This window comes from Acinonyx jubatus, chromosome X (assembly GCF_027475565.1).
Source record: "Acinonyx jubatus isolate Ajub_Pintada_27869175 chromosome X, VMU_Ajub_asm_v1.0, whole genome shotgun sequence".
Lineage (NCBI taxonomy): Eukaryota > Metazoa > Chordata > Mammalia > Carnivora > Felidae > Acinonyx > Acinonyx jubatus.
The window spans coordinates 78,679,569-78,700,842 of NC_069389.1; the positions used below are offsets into that span (position 1 = coordinate 78,679,569).

Sequence of the window (21,274 nt, forward strand, 5' to 3'; positions counted from 1 at the left end):
GGACTTGACTTTAAGAAGTCTAGTGTATGTAAAAGTATATACCATATTTTGTTTATGTTCATGTTCCCTCACTTAGTCATGAACTTTGTGTAACCTTTGCAGTGGGAATTGGAAAAGCTACCAATTTTGTAGCCTGTGCCCGCTGGATGGACTGAATATATTAGTCAGGTAAGAAGAATTAAGATGCTTTATCTGAAGGGTGCCTGAATGGCTGAGTCAGTTCAGCATCTGACTCTTGATTTTGGCTCAGGTCATGGTCTCACGGTTTGTGTGTTTGAGCCCCGCATCAGGCTCTGTGCTGACAGAGTGGAGCCTGCTTGGGATTCTCTGTCTCTCCTCTTACTCTACACCCCCATCTCTCAAAATAAGTAAACATTTTTAAAAAAAATATGCTTTATCTGAGACTTCTGTTAGCATCATCATAATTTTTATTCTATCTTTCTCATTCTTATTTTTAATTTCTATATTCCCAAATTAATTCTGATAGTATTTTACTTCTGCCAAAGATGGTCTTTTATTATCCTCATCTCTTTATTTATAATAAATTTTAAATTTTAGTGTTTAGAAGATACTATATATTTCAGTGAATATTTGCCCTTATATAAAACCTTCCAATTTTAACATTGCTTAAATCATTACTTCTACAGTAACTTTTCTAAAGTTAATTTATCTGTCTAAATACCCTTTGCTGCTTCTTACTTTGTTCCTAGGACCATTTTTATTACTATCAGCCATTTTTATTCCTATCCAAACACTAGAAAAAAATCTATGTGGTATCAGGAAATTGTAATGATCTTCGTCATTTTTACCAAGAATTTTTCCAAGAATTGCCTAGCCTAACTTTCGTTTATTTACCTTTATCTGTTTTCCCCTAATCAATTTTATCTTCCAATTTTTTTAAAAAAATTAATTTTTTATTGTTTATTTTTGAGAGAGACAGTGTGTGAGTAAGGGAGGGGAAGAGAGAGACGGAGACACAGAATCCAAAGCAGGCTCCAGGCTCTGAGCTGTAAGCAAAGAGCCTGATATGGGATAGAACTCTCGAGCCATGAGATCATGACCTGAGCTGAAGTTGAATGCTTTAACCTACTGAGCCACCTACTCTTCCACTTTTTGAATGAGTAACTGAATATGCATAGAAAGATGGGCTGCATCCTAAGTGTTCTGAGCTCTAATGTAATATTGATCTATGCCTAACAGGGGGAGCAAAATTCTCCCTTATCACAGAAGGTGGAGAAACTGAAAGATCTAGGTACTGATTGACGAAATGAAAACATTATTTCTAGTTAAAAATCACTTAGAATTTTTATTTTAAAATTACTTAGTAACAAGTTACACTGTGACCAAATATGGTTTATTCCAGTAATGAGGGTGGTTAGTTATAAGAAAATCTATCATCATAATCCATTATAACACCAAATTAAAAGAGAAAGTTCTATGATCACATTAATAGTGAAAAGGAATTTCTTAAAATTCAACAGAAATTCCTAAGAAAACTCTAAGTAAAATAGGAATAGAAAAAAACCCTAAATAATACTAGTCTATTTACCAAAGACCAACAACAAAGAGTATCCTAAGTAGTAGCAAAAGACTCAAACCATTTTGTGTAAAAGCAGAAACTGTACAGATATGCCTATTATTATTATTATTATTCAATATTATTTTAGATATTCTATACATGTGTTGTTCAATCTGTTCAATATGATACCTACTAGTCATATATAACTAACCACATTTAAATTAATTAAAATTAAATAAAATTTAAAATGTAGTTCTTCTGTCTCACTAGGCATATTTAAAGTGCTCTATAGCCACATGTGCCTAGTTGCTACATTAGACAGTACAGCTATAGAACATTTCCACCTTCATAGAAAATTCCACTAGACAGTACTGTTATAGAGAATGAAGTAAGATACGAAAAATCTGTGTATATACTGTGAAAGAAGAGATTAAATGACCTTTCTTTGGCTAATGTATGCTTATATACATAGCAAACCCAAGACTTTAGTAACAAAAAGTCTAGAATTAATCAGAGAATTTGGATTCAAGATAAATTTTTCTGTACCATAGCTATACATGCCTAAAAAATGGAAATAAGAAAAAAATTACACTTATGATAGCAGAACAAAAGAACTCATAAACAAAAAAAGAAATACAAATACTGCATGATTTCACTTACATGTGGAATCTGAAAAAGTCACTCATAAAAACAGAGAGTAGAATGGTGGCTTCCAGAGTTCAGGGAGAAGGCACGGGGGAAATGGAGAGATGCTCAAAGTGTACAAAAGTTCATTAATATAGGAAGAATATGTTCTGGAAATCTAATATCCAGCATGGAGACTATAGTTGGTAATACTGTATTATATTTTTGAAATTTACTAAAAGATTTCTAAAAGTTTTTTATTTAAATTCCAGTTAGTTACCATGCAGTGTATGATATCTCATTGATCATACAATAATATCTCATAGTTTTGATTTGTACTTCCCTGATGATAAGTGATGTTGAGAATCTTTTTATGTGTCTGTTGGCCATCTATAGGTCTTCTTTGGAGAAATATCTATTCGTGTCTTCTGATCATTTTAATTGGATTATTTGTTCTTTATATATTTTGGATACTAGCCCTTTATCAGATATGTCATTTGCAAATGTCTTCTCCCATTCCGTAGATTACCATTTAGTTTCCTTGATTGTTTCCTTCACTGTGCAGAAGTTTTCTATTGTGATGGTATCCTAATAGTTTATTTTTGCTTTTGTTTCCCTTGGCTCAAGAGACATATCTAGAAAGAAGTTGCTATGGCAGATGTCAAAGTCATCACTGCCTGTGATCTCCTCCAGGATTTTTATGGTTTCAGGTCCCACATTTAGGTCTTAAACCATTTTGAATTTATTTTTGTGCATGGTATAAGAAAGTGGTCCAGTTTCATCCTTTTGCATATTGCTGTCCAGTTTTCCCAACACCATTTGTTGGAGAGACTGTCTTTTTCCCATTGGATATTCTTTCCTGCTTTGTTGAAGATTAGTTGGCCTTATAGTTGTGGGTTCGTTTTGGGGTGTTCTCTTCTTTTCCATTGATCTATGTGTCTCTTTTTGTGCCAGTACCACACTGTTTTCATCATTACAGCTTTGTAATATAACTTGAAGTCCAGCTTTGCTTTTCTTGTTCAAGGTTGCTTTGGCTATTCAGGGTCTTTTGTGGTTCCATACAAATTTTAGGATTGTTTATTCTAGCTCTGTGAAAAATGCTGGTGGTACTTTGATAGGGATTGCATTAAATGTATAGATTGCTTTGGGTAGTATAGACATTTTAAAAATATTTGTTTTCTGATCCATAAACATGAAATGTCTTTCCATTTCTTCATGTCATATTCAAATTCTTTCATCAGTGTGTTACAGTTTTCAGAGTATAGGACTTTCACCTCTTTGGTTAAGTTTATATCTAGGTATTTTGTTGTTTTGGGGGCAATTATTAAGTAGGATTGATTCCTTAATTTCTCTTTCTTCTGCTTCATTATTGGTATATAGAAATTCAACTGATTTCTGTACATTGCTTTTATATCCTGTGACTTTACTGTATTCATTTATCAATTCTAGCAGTTTTTTGGTGAAGTCTTTAAGATTTTCTGTATATGGTATCATGTAATCTGCAAATAGTGAAAGTATTACTTCTTGCCAATTTGGATGCTATTTTTTCCTTTTTTGTTGTCTGATTGCTGTGACTAGGATTTCCAGTACTATGTTGAATAAATGTAGTGAGAGTGGACATCCTTGTCTTTTTTCTGACCTTAGGTGAAAAGCTCTCTTTTTTTCCAAACATTGAGGATGATATTAGCTGTGGGTTTTTCACATGTGGCCTTTATTATGCTGAGGTATGTTCCCTCTAAACCTACTTTGTTGATGGTTATCATGAATGGATGTTGTAGTATGTCAAATGCTTTTTCTTTTCCTTTTTTTTAAATTTTTTAATGTTTATTTATTTTTGAGAGAGAGAGAGAGAGAGAGAGAGAGAGAGCACACAACCAGGGAGGGACAGAGAGAGAGGGAGACACAGAATCAGAAGCATCTTCAGGCTCTGAGCTGTCATCATAGAGCCCAACACAGGGCCTGAACCCACGAACCGTGAGATCATGACCTGAGCCAAAGTCAGACATTTAACCGACTGAGCCACCCAGGTGCCCCTCAGATGCTTTTTCTGCATCTATTGAAAGGATCTATGGTTTTTATTTTTTCTTTTATTAATGTGATATATCACATTCATTGATTTGTGAATATTGAAGCACCCTTGCAATCTGAGAATAAATCCCACTTGATCATAGTGAATCATTTTTTAATGTATTGTTGGATTCAGTTTGCTAATATTTTACTGAGAATTTTTGCATCTATGTTCATCAGGGATATTGGCCTTTTTTTAGTGGAGACCTTATCTGGTTTTGGAATCAGGGTAATGCTGGCCTCATAGAATGAATTTGGAAGTTTTCCTTCCTTTTCTATTTTTTGGAATAGCTTGAGAAAAAATAGGTATTAACTTCTCTCTTTTTTTTAATGTTTTTATTTGTTTTTGAGACAGAGCATGAGCAGGGGAGGGGGAGAGAGAAAGGGAGACACAGAATCTGAAGCAGGCTCCAGGCTCTGAGCTGTCAGCACAGAGCCTGACGCAGGGCTTGAACTCATGAGCTGTGAGATCATGACCTGAGCCAAATTCAGACGCTCAACCGACTGAGCCACTCAGGCGCCCCTAACTCCTCTTTAAATGTTTGGTAGAATTCACCTGTGCAGCCACTTGGCCCTGGACTTTTGTTTGCTGTGAGTTTTTTTGATTACTGATTCAATTTATTTGCTAGTTGTGAGTCTGTTCAAGTTTTCTAGTTCTTCTTGTCTCAATTTTGTTAGTTTATATATTTCTAGAAATGTATCCATTTCTTCCAGGCTGTCCAATTTATTGGCATGTAGTTTTTCATAACATTTCCTTATAATTGTTTGTGTTTCTGTAGTGTTGGTTGTTATTTCTCCTCTCTCACTTGTGATTGTGTATATATATATATATATATATATATATATATATATATATATATATTTATATATAGATATAGATATATGTATACACATATATATTACACATATTAAGAGCTTTAAGATATTAATACTTTTTGACTTAGTAAGTCCACTTCAGAGTAACTAACTTAAAGGGTTTATCTGACTTGCACACAATGTTTTGTGGGCAAGTATATTCTTCACTGGGTTATTTGTAATAGGAAATAAGTGGAAAAGATCTAAATGTGCAACATTTGGGGAATATTGTGGTGAGCTTTATGATCTGTACCTACTATGAAGCCAGTCAAATGTATCAAAGAAGAGTGTACCATAACAATCAAGAGCATAGGTTTTGAAGACAGATGTGGATTCAAATTGAAGCACCCTCACTGTCTGAGTATTTTTGGGCAAATCACTTCATAGTCTTTATAAGCCCACTTACCTGTAAAATAGGGGCAATAAGAGTTTTCAACCCATGCGGGTTTTGTGAAGAGTCAGTGACTTTATTCATGTGTTTAGCCCAGCCTTGGCAGATAGCTTAGTAAACAGTAACTCAGAATAACTCTAGGATGTATGTTTTTAGAGAAGAGAAAGTGGGATCAGGGAGAGGATGAGTTACTTACCCAAGTTCATATAGCTAGTAATTGGTGAGCTGGAATTCAAACACAGAATTTTGACTTCAAAACCCAAGTTCATAACGAAAACAGTGAAATGTTAGCTGTTATTTATGTTCTTGCAGCAGCTGCTTCATGACATGGGAAAATGCTTATGGAAAAAAATATTGAGTAAAAAAAGTAGAATACAAGATTGTAGTATTATTCTATTTTTTCTTTGATATATATGCATATATATACATAAATATGCATGGATAAAAGGCTGGAAGAAAATATGTCAATATATTAAAATGATTATATTTTGAGTAAAGTGTTTAGAACAATCCTGGCACATAAAAAGTGGTAAGTATTATCATTATGCTAATTTATTGTGATGTTCTGAAGATTTGCTAAAATGGACTAAATGTGAATTTGATAGTATTTATCTTGCTCAGGATTCAGACTTCCTGAATCTGAGAATTCACATCTTTAACTCATCTGTTCTGGAACACCCTCAGTCATTACTTCTTTGAATATTACTTCTTTTCACATTTGTCTCTTCACCTCTTTTTCATATTTTTATTTCTTTATCTCTCTGTACTGTTTTCTGTATATCTCTATTCCAGTGTACCACTTTTTGTCTTTAGCAGTGCTCCATCTGTGGTTTAATCTCTCCATTGGGTTTTTAGTTTTAAAATTCTTTTTTCATTTCTAGAATAATTTTTCATTTATGTATTAAAAATTTTCATTATGTTTATTTTGAGAGAGAGAGACAGAGACAGAGGGTGAGCTGGGTAGGGGCATACAGAGAGAGAGGGAGACACAGAATTCAAAGCAGGCTCCAGGCTCCAAGCTGTCAGCACAGAGCCTGATGCAAGGCTTGAATCCACAAGCCATGAGATCATGACATGAGCTGAAGTCAGATGTTTAACTGACTGAGCCACCCAGGTGTCCCATATTTATGTATTTAGATTCAAGTTAGTTAACATACAGTGTAGTATTGGTTTCATAATTTAGTGATCCATCACTTACATACCCAGTGCTCATCCCAACAAGTGCCCTCCTTTAATGCCCATCACCGATTTAGTCCATCCCCCACCCACTTCCCCTCCAGCAACCCTCACTTTGTTCTCTGTATTTAAAAGTCTCTTATGTTTTTCCTCCCTCTCTGTTTTTCTTAGTTTTCCTCCCCTTCCCTTTTGTTCATCTGTTGTGTTTCTTAAATTCCACATAGGGAATCATATGATATTTGTCTTTCTCTGACTGATTTATTTCACTTACCATAATACACACTAGTTCCATCCACATTGTTGCAAATGGCAAGATTTCATTATTTTTGATCGCTGGGTAGTATTCTAGTATATATATGTATGTATACCACATCTTCTTTATCCATTCCACAGTCAATGGATATTTGGGCTCTTTCCATAATTTGGCTATTGTTGATAGTGCTGCTATAAACATTGGGGTGCATGTGCCCCTTTGAATCAACATTTCTTAAAGTTTATTTTTAAGTGTATTTATTTTGAGAGACAAAGCACGAGTGGGGTAGGAGAGAGAGAGAGAGAGAGAGAAAGAGAAAGAGAATCCCAAGCAAGCTCTGCACTATCGGCATGGAGCCCAATGTGGGGCTTGAACTTACAAACCATGTGACCATTACGTGAACCAAAGTCAAGAGTTGGACACTTAACCAGCTGAGCCACCCAGGTGCCCCTCGAATCAGCAATTTTGTATCCTTTGGATAAATACCTAGTAGAATTATTTTTTTTTCTTTTTTTTCTTTGTCAATGAGGGCCAAGTGGCTGAGGAAGAAGTACATAGGGGTGTGGAGGCCAGAGTTCAGCCTGATGATGAGTAGGTTCCCCAGCACCATGGTCAGGTACATGCCCAGGATAGGGGCAAACAACATACCTTGTGACTCTAGCCAGATGGGGAGCCCCAGGAGAAGGAACTCGGACACACTGCTCTGGTTCTCTCACCACATGTTCATCTTCTGCTGGGGATAAAAGGATAGTGAAAAAAGCAGAAATCAACAAATGTTGATTTAACAGCAGGCAGATTAAAATGACATCCTTTCTACTGATGAATAAAAAATTGTCTTTTAAAAAAATAGTGTCACTTTCTCATGTTTTCAATTATGTCTGTAGTCATTTTATACAGAGTTATAGTGTTAAATGGTTATGACACTGAAAATTTATCTGAAGATTTGGGGTCTAATCCTGCTGTTATGTGTTCAGGCATTGGCTTATGGTGTGGTATTGCTTCATGTGTTATGTAATTTTTTAATTATAAATCATATTCAGCATGGCTTTACCTGTGACAATCTTGTGGAAGATTTGTCCCTGTAGAGCTGTTTTATGTTGCTTCTGCCAGGTAGTTCAAGGGATAGCTCTGGTTTATGGCTTTCCACTTTATGTTTGGACCCCTAGTGATTTCTTTTACTTACTTGGAAACTCAGCTATACATTTAAAAGGCTACTATATTTTATTCCATATTTTGAAGTGTTTTAGAGTGAGGGAAGACTTTCAGGCTATTTTCACCACATTACTGTAAATGGACATGAAAGATTATATTTATAATAATCTTAGAATGGCAGGCAGCATTGGCTTTGATGTTAATTCTTTATTGAGAAGGCCATCCTTTCATAGAAGAATGTAAATGGATTTTTCCTGCCCTACTTCACTAAAAATATTTTTCTTGCCTAAAAAGAAAACAAAACTGTCAACCTACCAGTTACCTGAGGTCTGCTGCCACTTTTATTTTTTCTATCCAAGTCTTGGTACATTTGGCAGAATACCAGATTTCTTGTCAGTTTCTTGCAAAGGAGTATAGTGAAGGTGAGGAGGATATATCTCACATATGTGAGATGTGGATATGGATGGGTCACTATTAATATGAGAAAATCGATCATATGCATGATTCTCAAGCTTTTTGGTGAGCTATGTTAGAAAAATAAAAGCTGGCATACTTTTTAGAAAGGAGAGAGTAATGTATCTCCTTTCACACATTTCAGGAATGTGTAATATAAATAATATGGATACCGAACAGGTTGTAAATGGGTGAATCTTGAATGGTTGGTCATCCTCATTTTTCCTCTTCTCTCAGCCATCAAAACCCAGCCTATTTACCTTGGAATTACCTTTCTAGCTTAAAAATCTATCAGGTCTCTACTTCTAGTCTTGTCCTTCAGTCGCACTGGTATAATTCTAATTTTCCTAAAACCTGTGCTTTAAAATACTTCATATGTGGGGCGCCTGGGTGGCTCAGTCGGTCGGGCGTCAGACTTCAGCTCAGGTCATGATCTCTTGGTCTGTGAGTTCGAGCCCCACGTCAGGCTCTGTGCTGACAGCTCAGAGCCTGGAGCCTGCTTCAGATTCTGGGTTTCCCTCTCTCTCTGACCCTCCCCTGTTCATGCTCTGTTTCTGTCTGTCTCAAAAATAAATAAATGTTTAAAAAATTAAAAAATAAAATAAAATGAAAGACTTTATATGTTCCCCAGTGCCTTCAAAATAAAATCCAAGCTCCTGAGCATGGCATAATGAAATATTCCAGGCCTACCTTGTGATTCTTATCACCACAGATTCTCCAATGTCTACCATGCATTTCAGTTGCACCAGATTACTAGCACTTCTCTTCTCCCCCTACCCCCACAAATTCTACATATTCTTTTCGGCCTAATTAAACATGTAATGAAAATATTATTGGTTTTGATGAAAATGTATTCATGAGTTTGCTGCCATTAAAGCCAGGAAAATAAAACTTTAATAAATTATGGTCTTGGCATAAATAAAATATTTAAACTTAATGCTGTGAGTTTTAATGTATCTACTTTTCAATTTTGTAACTGCTTTAATGTTCTGGAAAACAACCATTCAAGAATACATAAAAACATGTATATGGGGTCCACATTTTTCCTTTTGCCTCAAGCTCCTGTATGGCTCAGTATGGCACTTTTGTTGATCCTGTCCTTATTTAAAATTTTGATATTCTGTTCATCATGGATTTTTGCATTAATTTCAATTGGCAAATACTGAATTATCTAGATTATTGAGGTTTTTCTGGTATCCCCTTAAATTCTGCACACAAGGTGAGTGCTTTATTCATCTCACCCTTATCCCACATTTGCTTGAGGTCCTTAGGTATATAAATAATCTGAGACTAGTGGACATCTGAAAGAATTGCAGTTCAGGGGGCGCCTGGCTGGGTCAGTCAGTGGAGCCTGCAACTCTTGATCTCAGGGTTGTCAGTTTGAGCCCCACGTTGGGTGTAGAGATTATTTATTTTTATTTATTTTTTTTTAAATATGAAATTTATTGTCAAATTGGTTTCCATACAACACCCAGTGCTCATCCCAACAGGTGCCCTCCTCAATACCCATCACCCACCCTCCCCTCCCTCCCACCCCCCATCAACCCTCAGTTTGTTCTCAGTTTTTAAGAGTCTCTTATGATTTGGCTTCCTCCCTCTCTAACCTCTTTTTTTTTCTTCCCCAACCCCATGGTCTTCTATTAAGTTTCTCAGGATCCACATAAGAGTGAAAACATATGGTATCTGTCTTTCTCTGTATGACTTATTTCACTTAGCATAACACTCTCCAGTTCCATCCACGTTTCTACAAAAGACCATATTTCATTCTTTCTCATTGCCACATAGTAATCCTTTGTGTATATAAACCACAATTTCTTGATGCATTCATCAGTTGATGGACATTTAGGCTCTTTCCACAATTTAGCTCTTGTTGAGAGTGCTGCTATAAACATTGGGGTACAAGTGCCCCTATGCATCAGTACTCCTGTATCCCTTGGGTAAATTCCTAGCAGTGCTATTGCTGACTCATAGGGTAGATCTATTGTTAATTGTTTGACGAACCTCCACACTGTTTTCCAGAGTGGCTGCACCAATTTGCATTCCCACCAACAGTGCAAGAGGGTTCCCGTTTTTCCACATCCTCGCCAGCATCTATAGTCTCCTGATTTGTTCTTTTTAGCCACTCTGGCGACGGGTGGTATCTCAGCGTGGTTTTGATTTGTATTTCCCTGATGAGGAGTGACGTTGAACATCCGCCTATTTAAAAATAAAATATTAAAAAAATGAAAAGAATAGGAAGGAAGAGGGGCACCTCGTTGACTCAGCTGGTAGAGCATGCAACTATTGATCTCAGGGTCGTGAGTTTAAGCTCCAGGTTGGGAGTTGAGCCTTCTTAAACAAACAACAACAACGATAAAACTAAAACTACTTGAAAGTGTTGCAATTCAAATATAGAGCTTTTATTCCTGGAAGTGGTTTCCAACACACCTCTCCACTTTTTAGTACAGAGCTCAGAGTTCTGAAGTGGGGAGAAATTTTATTTTTAAAATAATATTTATTTTTTGAATATGTAATACATTCACATGATTCAAAATTCAAAAGGCATACAGAAAAGATGTATGGTAAAGCCTCCTCCCATCCTTACTCCCCAACGACATGGTTCCTCTTCCCGGATGCAACCAACGTTAACAATATCCTTCAAGAGATATTTTATGCTTATTCAAGCAAATGTGCACATATGTTTTAATCTCCCCCCCTTTTACACAAGTGGTAGCATATTGTGTCTTCAATCTTGCTGTTTTAACTATGTATTGGAGCTCAATATTGGTATAGATAGAGATCCCTCATACATTTTTGTATGTATGTATGTAGCCTCATAGCTACATAGTTAAGTATCTCATTGTAGGAACATTTTTTAATCAATATCTTATTGAGAGACACTTGGGTTGTTTCCAGTCCCTTTCTGTTACAATGCTGCAGTGAATAATCTTATTTGTCAGCTGGAACATGTGCGTATATCCATAGGATGAATTCCTAGAAGTCAGATTTCTGGAATAGGTGTGTACATATATAACTTGGTAGATATTGTTAAACTGTTCTCCATGGAGATGATACCAATTTACACCCCCACTAGTAGTGTAAGGGTAACCGTTTCCTTTCACCACCCACACAACAGTATGTTACCAGAATTTTGTTTTGCCAGTCTAACAGGTGAGAGATGTTATAGCTCAGTGTAGGTTTTTAAAATTTCTCTTAAATATAAACATCTTTTCACATATTCAAGAGCCATCTGTGTTTCCATTTCTTTGAATTGTCTTTTTATATCCTTTGTCCATTTTTCTATTGAATGGTCTTTTATGATTGATTTGTAGGGGTCCTTTATATAAGGAAATTAGTCCTTTGTAGAAAAGGTTCAAAGATTCGCTTCCTGTTTGTTATTTTTCTTTTAACTTTGCTTAATGAAGTTTTTGCTGTTCAGAATTTTTTACATAGACAAAATTAACAACCTTTTATTTTACAGCTCCTGAGTTTTGTGTGAAGTAGGGAAGCTTGATGAAAGCTCACTCAGGAATAGACTGAGAGGGATCTTATTAATCACTATATCAGTAACAAAGGGAATGTGAATCAGTTAGAAATTTCTGAAATTCCTGAAATTTCTGAAATTATTTGAATCCAATCCCTCACAGTCTGTTGCCTCAATTAGTGAAAATACTCTTACTGCTGCTCTCTTTGTCTTAATCCAACTACCATCTAGCTACTAAAGTGATCTTTCTAAATACATACATGAGGGTAAGGGGAGAACTTTCATTTATTTTAAACAATTCTATATTGTTTGAAAGTTTTAAAACATGCATGTAATACTTTGGTCACTTAAAAAAGTGCAAATATCATTATATTACTCCACTGTTTAAAATCCTTCAATAGCTTCCCATTGATTGCAAGATAAAACTCAAGATTCTTAATATTATATGCTCCATTAGCCCTGCCACTTCATCAATGAGTCAGCTTCATTAAGTGACTTTTTGCTTTTCTCTTGTTCTCCCATATAATGACTCTGCCAGGGTTATCAAAGATGCTCAGTTCTGAATAATGGTAATCAATTGCTACTGCTAAAGCATCTATAGTGTACCAAGTACTTTACATGTGATCTCATCTTTCAACCCTTTAAGGTGGGCATTACCATCTCAGTTTTATAAAGAAACTGAAAATCAGGGGAGCCTGGGTGGCTCAGTTGGTTAATCATCCGATTTTTGGTTTCAGCTCAGGTCATGGTCTTGCAGTTGTGAGTTCAAGCTCTGCATCGGGGTCTGAGCTGATGGTGCAGAGCCTGCTTGGGATTCTCTCTCTCCCTCTCTCAAAATAAATAAATAAACTTTAAAAAATTTTTTAAAAAGGAACTGAAGATCAAAGGTTAAGTGACTTCCCTAAGGTCACACAGGTGTTGGCAAAGTCAGGATTTGAACCCGTTCTGCCTAACTCTGAAACCTATTCTCTTTCTATTATACCATTGTATCTCCAGAATGAAATGTTCCACTCTGGCCTTGCCTTTTAAAGAAACATATCTTCCTATCTTTAAATGCATTAGGAGGTAGTTTAGTGTAGTAGTTCAGACCATTAGTTCTGGGGTCAAACTGCTTGGATTCAAAAACCATCCCTGTAATTTATTAGCTGTGTAACCTTGAATAAGATCATTTCTGTGGGCCTCAGCTCCTCCATCTGTAAATCGATGTAATAATAGTTCCTCTGAGTTGTAATTTTTAGATGACCCATGTAAAATACTTAGTACAACATGTGGCAAATAGTATATATTTCCTCAGCAAAGTATAGCTATTATTATATTATAGATACAGCTCAAAATTCTGTTGACCCTTTTGTTCATCTAGAGTTCCTGATCAGTACATTTGAATCCTGGCTTGCTATATCCTAACCATCCCTTTTATGTATTTCTGTGTAGCAGAAAGTACCCTAATCATATTGTATAGGCTTTGCCTTTTTGAGTGATTTTTTAAGATATAGCCTTAGATACACAACACAAATTTTATTAGTTCATACATTAATGGTTAATGGCTGAAATGTTCCTCTTGTTAAAATGTTAATGGATGTAATGAATTAATCATCAAATTGATTTAGCATTTCTTATATAAGTACTAAAAGTAGTAATTCAATTATTTTCTTTTATCACAGGATTTGTGTGTAGTGATCAGTTCCACTTGCTTGTCTTCATAGTGGGACCTCATGATGGCCTCCTTATGTATATTCAGATATGATCTTCTGTTGGCTCACTTTCTGTGTCGGGTATCAAGTTTGGGCATTGCCTTGAAGCAGCTGTTTTAGAGAAGCCAATCACATAACCAGCCCTCAACTGGATACTCTTGACTTGTCTGTGATGGGTGTGGCATTCAAATGAACTATCTGACCAAGGCTTTGGCTATTGCCAGTACCTATGCAGTCCTTTTCGTATAGTATTTGCTTTTCCCTACTGCTGTCATCACCTCTCTGCCATTCTTTTCAAGGAATGGCATCAAAGTCTCTCAGCAACTTTGGTGGTACCACCTGTGGTTTCCTCACCCTAGTTCTTGGGCTTTTTTCCTCCATGCCTTTTGAGAGGTCCCTTGTGGTATCTGCTGCCCATTGACTGGGGATCAATTAATCTAAACAATACCCAAAGGGCGCCTGGGTGGCTCAGTCGGTTAAGTTTCCGACTTCAGCTCAGGTCATGATCTCACAGTTCGTGAGTTCGAGCCCCGCATGGGGCTCTGTGCTGACAGCTCGGAGACTGGAGCCTGCTTCAGATTCTGTGTCTCCTCTCTCTGCCCCTCCCTCACTTGTGCTCTATCAAAAATAAATAAACGTAAAAAAAATACTTCATAAAAAATCTAAACAATACCATTTCTCTTACATGGAATAAAAATGCACGTTACCAGACTCTTCTGCATCAGCCTCTTTTGAATCCAGAAGATGAGACAGGATGGAAGTATGAAGAGTCTCAAAAGATGCACTAGTGGGTGGTCTTTGAAATAAAATCTCCCCAGGCCAAGATTTTTTAAGGTACTCATACGAATGAAAATTGCTTTAAAAAAAGCCCCGATTGCTTTCCATGTAAATGTTATTCTACATGGGGTTTATTGACTTGTTATATTTTTAAATCTAAACTCCTAATAGAGATTTGTTACCATAAATAAATATGAAGTTCTTGCTTGATTTCCTTGCATGTGTCATCCCTAATGTTCATTCATGGGTTCATGGACAGGGGCCTTAGGGATAGTCTTGGTCCAGTTTTCACAGTATGCTTAGTAAAACCCTAGAGGTCCTAAGACAGTGCCTTAGGCACCACAGGGGTGGGTGAAGTGGGGGTGGGGGTGACAACAGCAGGCCTCCAGATATCCCCATCACTGTTGGAGCAGCTTTGCTTCTCTGTTTTATACATTAGGCTTCCAAGTAAGATTGCATTTCGGGAACAGCCTGCTAATTCATTCCTTTTATTTCTTTATGTCTTAAGCATTGTACCCTGAATATTGAAATGAGAACTTTGAATGTTATTAGGGCTGACACTACCACCTTTCTATCAAGATCCTGAAAATAAATTCTGGAGACTGACAAAGCAAACAAAAGCTTAAATTGTTGCTCTGGTATACTTAACTTCCTCGCAGATGGGGACAAATGTTCGACCTTTTCTTTCCTATTATCTTGTACCTAGCAGTGTCACACATATACTTGGTGCTCAAGCATGTTGTATCAATCTGACAGACTCTTTCTCATTATGTACACTAGCTGAGCAAGCAGTAACACTGTAAAACAAAATGGTTAACTTTGTGTCTAAATGTGAGGAGAATATTTTAATACTAAGTGAAGCAAGAGTAACAATGAATGAAATAGCTAATAAATAATGACATAATAATATATAAGAAAAAGAGTAAGGAAGAATTAATAAGAAGGCAAAGACTAAAAGACCCTCCCTTTATGACTTGAGGTTTTATGAGAACACACTAAACTCGGGGGGGGGGGGGGGGGCGGTGGTGGAAAACAATAGAGATATATAGATACAAAGTATATGCTAGATACCTACTCTAAGAGCCTGAGTTCTCCTGGACTTCAAAATGACATTATTATTACTTCTCTACATGTACATGTTCTCCAAACAGCAGCCAGATCCCTGTAAAACTTAAGCGATATCACATCACTCATCTGCTAAAAACCCTCAAATGGCTCCCCATCTTGCTTGGTAAAAACCAAGTACTTGCAATGGCCTACAAAGCCCTGTATGATCAGTGCACATCCCTGCCTCCCAGCCCCAGTCCCTCTCATGCATAGGTCTCTGACTTTATTTCTTAGCATTCTCCTTATTCATTTCACCCCAGTCATACTGACCTTTTGACTAGTCTACTTTAGCATCACAGCACGCTGCTCTGACCTTGGGGCCTTTGGACTTTCTGTAACCTCTGCTTGAAATATTCTTCCCAGATACCAACATGACTTGGTCACTTAATTCTTTCAGGTCTCTGCTAAAATGCCATGTTCCCAAAGAGGCCTTCTCTAACCATCTTATGTCAAATCACAATACCCCCACAAACATTCCCTGCTTTTTCTACATGGCACTCCTTTATTTTTTATGTACTCCTGAGTCTCTGGCAAGAAAGTATCTGGCACAGAGTAATCACTTAAAACTTTTGTTGGGGGTGCCTGGGTGGCTCAGTCTGTTAAGCATCCAACTGTTGATTTCGGCTCAGATCATGATCTCAGTTTGTGAGATTGAGCCCCATGTCAGGCTCTGCGGAGCCTGCTTGGGATTCTCTTTCTCTCTCTCTCTCTGCTCCTCTCCTGCTCATGCTGTCTCTCAAAATAAATAAATAAAACTTAAAAGAAAAACTTTTGTTGAATTTTTTCATCAGGATTTTTAAAAATTTCCTTATAGTACATATATCGTGGAAAGCTAAAAGGACTTGAGGCTTCTAGAAATGTGTATTTCCCCAACCTTCGTGGACTTGAACCAAAGACTCCCAACAGGCAGTTCCACTTTAGGTCTACACTCCAGTATACTACTAGGATTTGAAGTTGGGGGGGTATGGAATCCAGTCAATATAACCTCTTCTACTACACTCAAGGAATGGACCGTCAACAGTGAAATTTCCCCCATCTCATCTCATCTCATCTGAAGGTTCTCTTTTTGTCACATAAAGGTCAGAGATTCCTGGAATACCATGCTGTTCCTTGCACAGAGGAGGTACCTGGACTGATTAACCTTCAGTCTTGGAACCAGACTACACCAAATCTCTCCAGGGTGCAGGTGATAACCAGAATAGAAAGCCTTCTCAATCAGAGTTTAATTTTGTAGAAGCTTTTATTTCAGTGATTAAAAAGATGCAATCAATGGAACCTATACTGATTAACATTAGACATGCACCTCTACCTGAAACTGCTGTTAGTTCTTGACTGGCCTAAATCTTTACAACATACTTAGGCACATCTTTGAATTTTTTCAACCCTGATATACAGCGTCAGTAAGCTTCTTCCTTGTGGCAGTTTAGTAATGAGTATTATGCTCACTGGCTACATTCCTTTATAACCAAAGGCCTCTAGAAACTCAAGCTACCTGTACTACCTTGAGACCATACCTTTATATATTTAAGTAAATCACAGCATAGGGGAGATTATCTAGAAAGCTGAAGTGTATTGTATGAATATCCCATCGATTTTTTTCCAACACTGATAGTCAAAACACTAGATAAGGAGGCCTACAGTTAAGTAGCAAATTACCCTTTGCTCATTGCTGCCCTTTCTGAGAGACACAAAGATGTATAACAATCTCCCCAGAAATCCTAAATGAATCCATGCAAATGACAGGTTGTACCTATGTGGTCCCACTATCAAATTAGAGAAAGCAGTTCCACTGTCAAAATTATAGAGAGCAATTAATGGGACTTTGAGAAAGCACAGTCCCACATACAGTAATATGCATCTAGTAGAGTTTTCCATTCATCTGTCAATTGTTTTCACAAGATTAGCATTAAAAAACACAGTCAAATACACATGTCCCTCAAAGCGCGCACACGCACACACACACACACACACACACACACACACACACACACACACACACAAAACTGGTCTTTGTTCATTCTCAGATGACAGGATGTCCCAAGAGTGACAAAGGTGGGAGCCAATCCCCCCATAGCCTTTTCTTCAACTATCCCATCAACAGCTCTTCATTTCTTGGACTACCTTCCTTTTCCAAAGAGGTAATGCTGAGATCAGTCAGAAAGGCTTTCTGAGAAAACTGGCTTGGTTTTCTGGGTCTGTTCCAGTCGATTCAAGATGAACTGGCTTGTATCAATGAAGCGCTCAACGCAGTTCACAAAACAGGCCTCAGCCCGACTATCCAACTTTGGCCCAGGCTTGTCCATGCACTTTTCCTGCTCGGGACAAGATACAGAATCACAAACAGGACAAGATACAGAATCACAAAGAGAACTTTGGGTAAAAAAAGGGGGGGGGGGTAACTTCTTGTTATTTATAGGAAAAATTTCACCTAAACCCAGTATCTGTTATGTTAATATTTCTCATTTGGCGTATGGCAAGCAGTTATCTACAGCCTTACATTAAATTCTCACAACAATCCTACCTAATAGATACTATTATTAATCCTCATTTTACAAACAGGGAAGCAGTGGGAGAGATACTTTGCCCAAAATTATTGGGCCAGAAAATGGTGGAGCTATTACAGAGCAAAAAGGGGGGGGGAGGGGCAAAATACAAGTGAAGTAACCCTTGGCTGAATTTGGCTGTAACTCCACAATGCTGCCACCATTAAATGCCTTTAGACTAACTGCCAGGGGGAAAAAAGGGGGGTGAAAGCATAAATCACAGCAGTGACACCCTGAAACCTATCAAACAAAAAAAAGACATCTATTACCCAAGATGCTGTAACCTTGTATACTTAAGCCAGAAGTTCTTGAATCCTCTCAAGATGAATGGAAAGTTGTATGAATTTTCCTAAAGGGCCCACAAATTACAGATTCTTAGAGGAATCCTCAACCACACCTCCTCCTGGCCCAAATGTAATGAATTACAGTTGTTGTTGTTGTTTTGTTTTTTTTCCAAAGAATGAAAATACCAAGCAGTACAGGACTTAAGTAAGCATTTGTTAGGGGTCAGAGTCCCACAATACCATAAGTTTATGTGAAAGGGACTATGGAACCAATAACTGTATATAGTTCAAGTTATTTCAAATGAATTTTATTAGTTATTCTCTGCTGTGTACACAAGCGTCAGACTCTCCACTTCCAAGGAAAATTATCCTTGACCTCTGAATTCTATGAGATTTTTTTTCTCAAGGCAGGGCAGTTATGCTGTCCTTGGCAGGTAGAGAACACTTTGATCCTAAGCTGCAAATGCCTTTCACCCTTTTGCCAAGTCCCCTCACAAGGCATACTCAATTCCTCAACATTGAGACCCGAAACAGCTTGGTATTACACAACAACCCAACAAAAAAGCAAATTTAAGTGTCGGGGGGGGGGGGGAGGGAGGGAGACGCTACTTTTACAGTTAGTGGGCTACAGCGACTCATTTGTCACGGACAACGGTTAAAGCAATTGGGAAATCCAGGTTAACCCTGAGGAGTCCAGGAATGGGAGACTCGCTTCCTGGGAATCGGGGCTCCAAAAATAAGAGCTCAGTATTGGTGACCAGCACCAGGCAGCGTCAACCTCAGGTGCCTAAAAGTGCTGCTCGGGACAAGTGTGATCCCCAGTCCTCTGCACCAACAAAGCCGAGGTCTGGCGTGAGAATTCCCCGAGAAGCGGGGTCACCCTCTCACCCCTCCCGCTTGGTGTGAGAAACCGAAGGAAACCAAGGCAAGATGCTACCGGGTCCTCCCCGTCCCCGAATCCTGGACGTCCTGACAAGTCCCGCCCGGAAGGGGCAGGGGGAAAGCAGGGACAGTGGCTAGGTCCCAGCCCCAGCTCCTCACCCAACAAAGTTCCGTCATCTGGTGCACCAGCTGCTGGAAGCGCTGCTTCTGAGTCTCCACCTCGATGAAATGTTGCAGCTGTGGGTCCACCGAACCCAAACCCGCCGCGGACGAAGACGAGGAGGAATCCATCCCAGCGCCGCCACGCGTGCCGAGAGGAACTCCGCAGCAACTCACCGACCTTCACGTGTCTCCGCGACGGAACCGGAACCACAATCCACCGCCTCCAGACCCGCCCCGTGACTGCAATGCGCCGGCGTGTGGCCCCCTACCCCCGCCCGCCGCTCCTCCCAGCCGCTTGCGCTCCCCGCTCCAGCTCGCGACCCAGCGGCCGCTTCCTACGTCAGCTGAGAGGCCTCCGGGCTTGTAGCCGGGTGTTGCGATGCGGTCGAGATGCTATTCCAAAGAGAAACGGTCAAAAGTGAAAAAGGAAGTTACTTCACACCAGGTGGCCGGTTCGGTCTGCCCGACAATCCCTGGCCCTGCCCACTTCCAAATTGGCCCGCGCTTTTCCTGCCGCTGTGACTGCTAGGCCCGTCTCTTAGCGATCCTGGAGCCCCAGTTCTTTGATGGTGTTTTGAAAGAGGCTCCTGCAGAATTTGTCCCCAACTTTCAGATTCATTCCGGTAATGCTGCATGCACTGGAGCTTTGCTTGTGAGTTTATCTCTGATTTAGAGCCAGAATTTTCCAAGAGCCAGAGGAGTTAATTGCCGTGGATCTTGCCGAGTTCTCAAAGTAGGAATATGGCAAACCAATGCCACACAACAGTTCTCTGCAACACTGAGATAGGGCGCTTCAGGGAGGTTGTGTGATTAATCGAGGTAGCAAGAAACCTTCGTGCTTTCCAGTAATTTTATTTTATCAAAACACCCTGCCCTCCCATTTTTATGACACCATTTTATTCTTGCCAAATTCTGCCTCCCGCCCCCCAAGCTCTAATGCCTACCCAAAGAGCTGTTGGATCCCTTGTCAGGCTATTTACATCCCTCCCTCCTCCAAACTTTCCATCCCAAATTCAGTCCTGTCTTAATACTCCTGGAAATTATTTTCTCTGAGAACAATACCAGGCACAAGAATTCCTTGGCTTTTGCTCAGAAGGTACTATCCCAGAGAATCATAGAAAAGAGTCATTCCTAGATGTAGAGAGGGGCCTTTGTGTATTCAGCAAGAGCACAAAGGACCCAGTGCCTGTAAACCTGGGATTTCCTCAGAAATGAAATTGGGGCTTGTGGAGGAGAGGGGTAGAACCAAGAAGCTTATTGGTGAGCTCAGGATTCTTCATCCATGACATCTAGGATGTTGCTCAGAAGAATTTTGAAAGTAGGGCGTTCCTCTGCTTTCTAAAACCAAACAGAAAGTAGAGTGTAACAGCAGGCTAAAATCCAAAATTCAAGGGAAATGCACTGAGTAAGCAGCAAATGTTTATCAAGTGTATCCTATATTCCCTACAGCATAACCTGTCAATTACACACGAAAGAAAGAAAGAAAGAAAGAAAGAAAGAAAGAAAGAAAGAAGAAAAGAAATGGAAGTGCTCCATAATGTCTTTGTGCACTTTTCATCTTTAGTAACTCAGGTTATTAATGTGATGGGACAATTCGCAAATTAAACTCACAAACACTGATTAAACTGAGGATAAATTCATTACAAAATTGTACATCAATGCATCCTTATTGTGGATCCTCAAGTGAAAAATGGCTACTGAACAAGTTTAAATGTTTGACAGAACTGAAATTGTAAGCTTTCAAATACGGTTTCTATCATCCCACAAAGTTCTACAAAGAAATTAACATTTCAAGATCATGGGCTGCATCAGTGGGCAGAGATCCTCTGCACCTAGGACATTTTTATTACCACTGTCTGGCCTCTAGACTGAGAC

The 21,274-nt window shown here is 38.5% G+C and overlaps 2 protein-coding genes across 3 annotated transcripts in view; both read right to left on the minus strand.

Moving 5' to 3' along the window:
* Positions 1-16,743: 16,743 nt before the first annotated feature.
* TIMM8A (translocase of inner mitochondrial membrane 8A) lies at positions 16,744-19,616 on the minus strand. Its single transcript, XM_027053805.2, has 2 exons — positions 19,397-19,616; positions 16,744-17,840 (listed from the first exon to the last, which is right to left on the minus strand). The coding sequence occupies exons 1-2, from the start codon at positions 19,526-19,528 to the stop codon at positions 17,679-17,681; spliced, it is 294 nt and encodes a 97-aa protein (XP_026909606.1). The 5' UTR covers positions 19,529-19,616; the 3' UTR covers positions 16,744-17,678.
* A 621-nt stretch (positions 19,617-20,237) lies between these two features.
* BTK (Bruton tyrosine kinase) overlaps positions 20,238-21,274 on the minus strand; it is a 31,762-nt gene continuing 30,725 nt past the window's right edge. For both annotated transcript variants that reach the window (XM_027053803.2, XM_027053804.2), the window contains exon 19: positions 20,238-20,737. In XM_027053803.2, the coding sequence (XP_026909604.1) occupies positions 20,666-20,737 (72 nt within the window). In that variant the 3' untranslated portion in view covers positions 20,238-20,665. The remainder of the gene's footprint in view (positions 20,738-21,274) is intronic.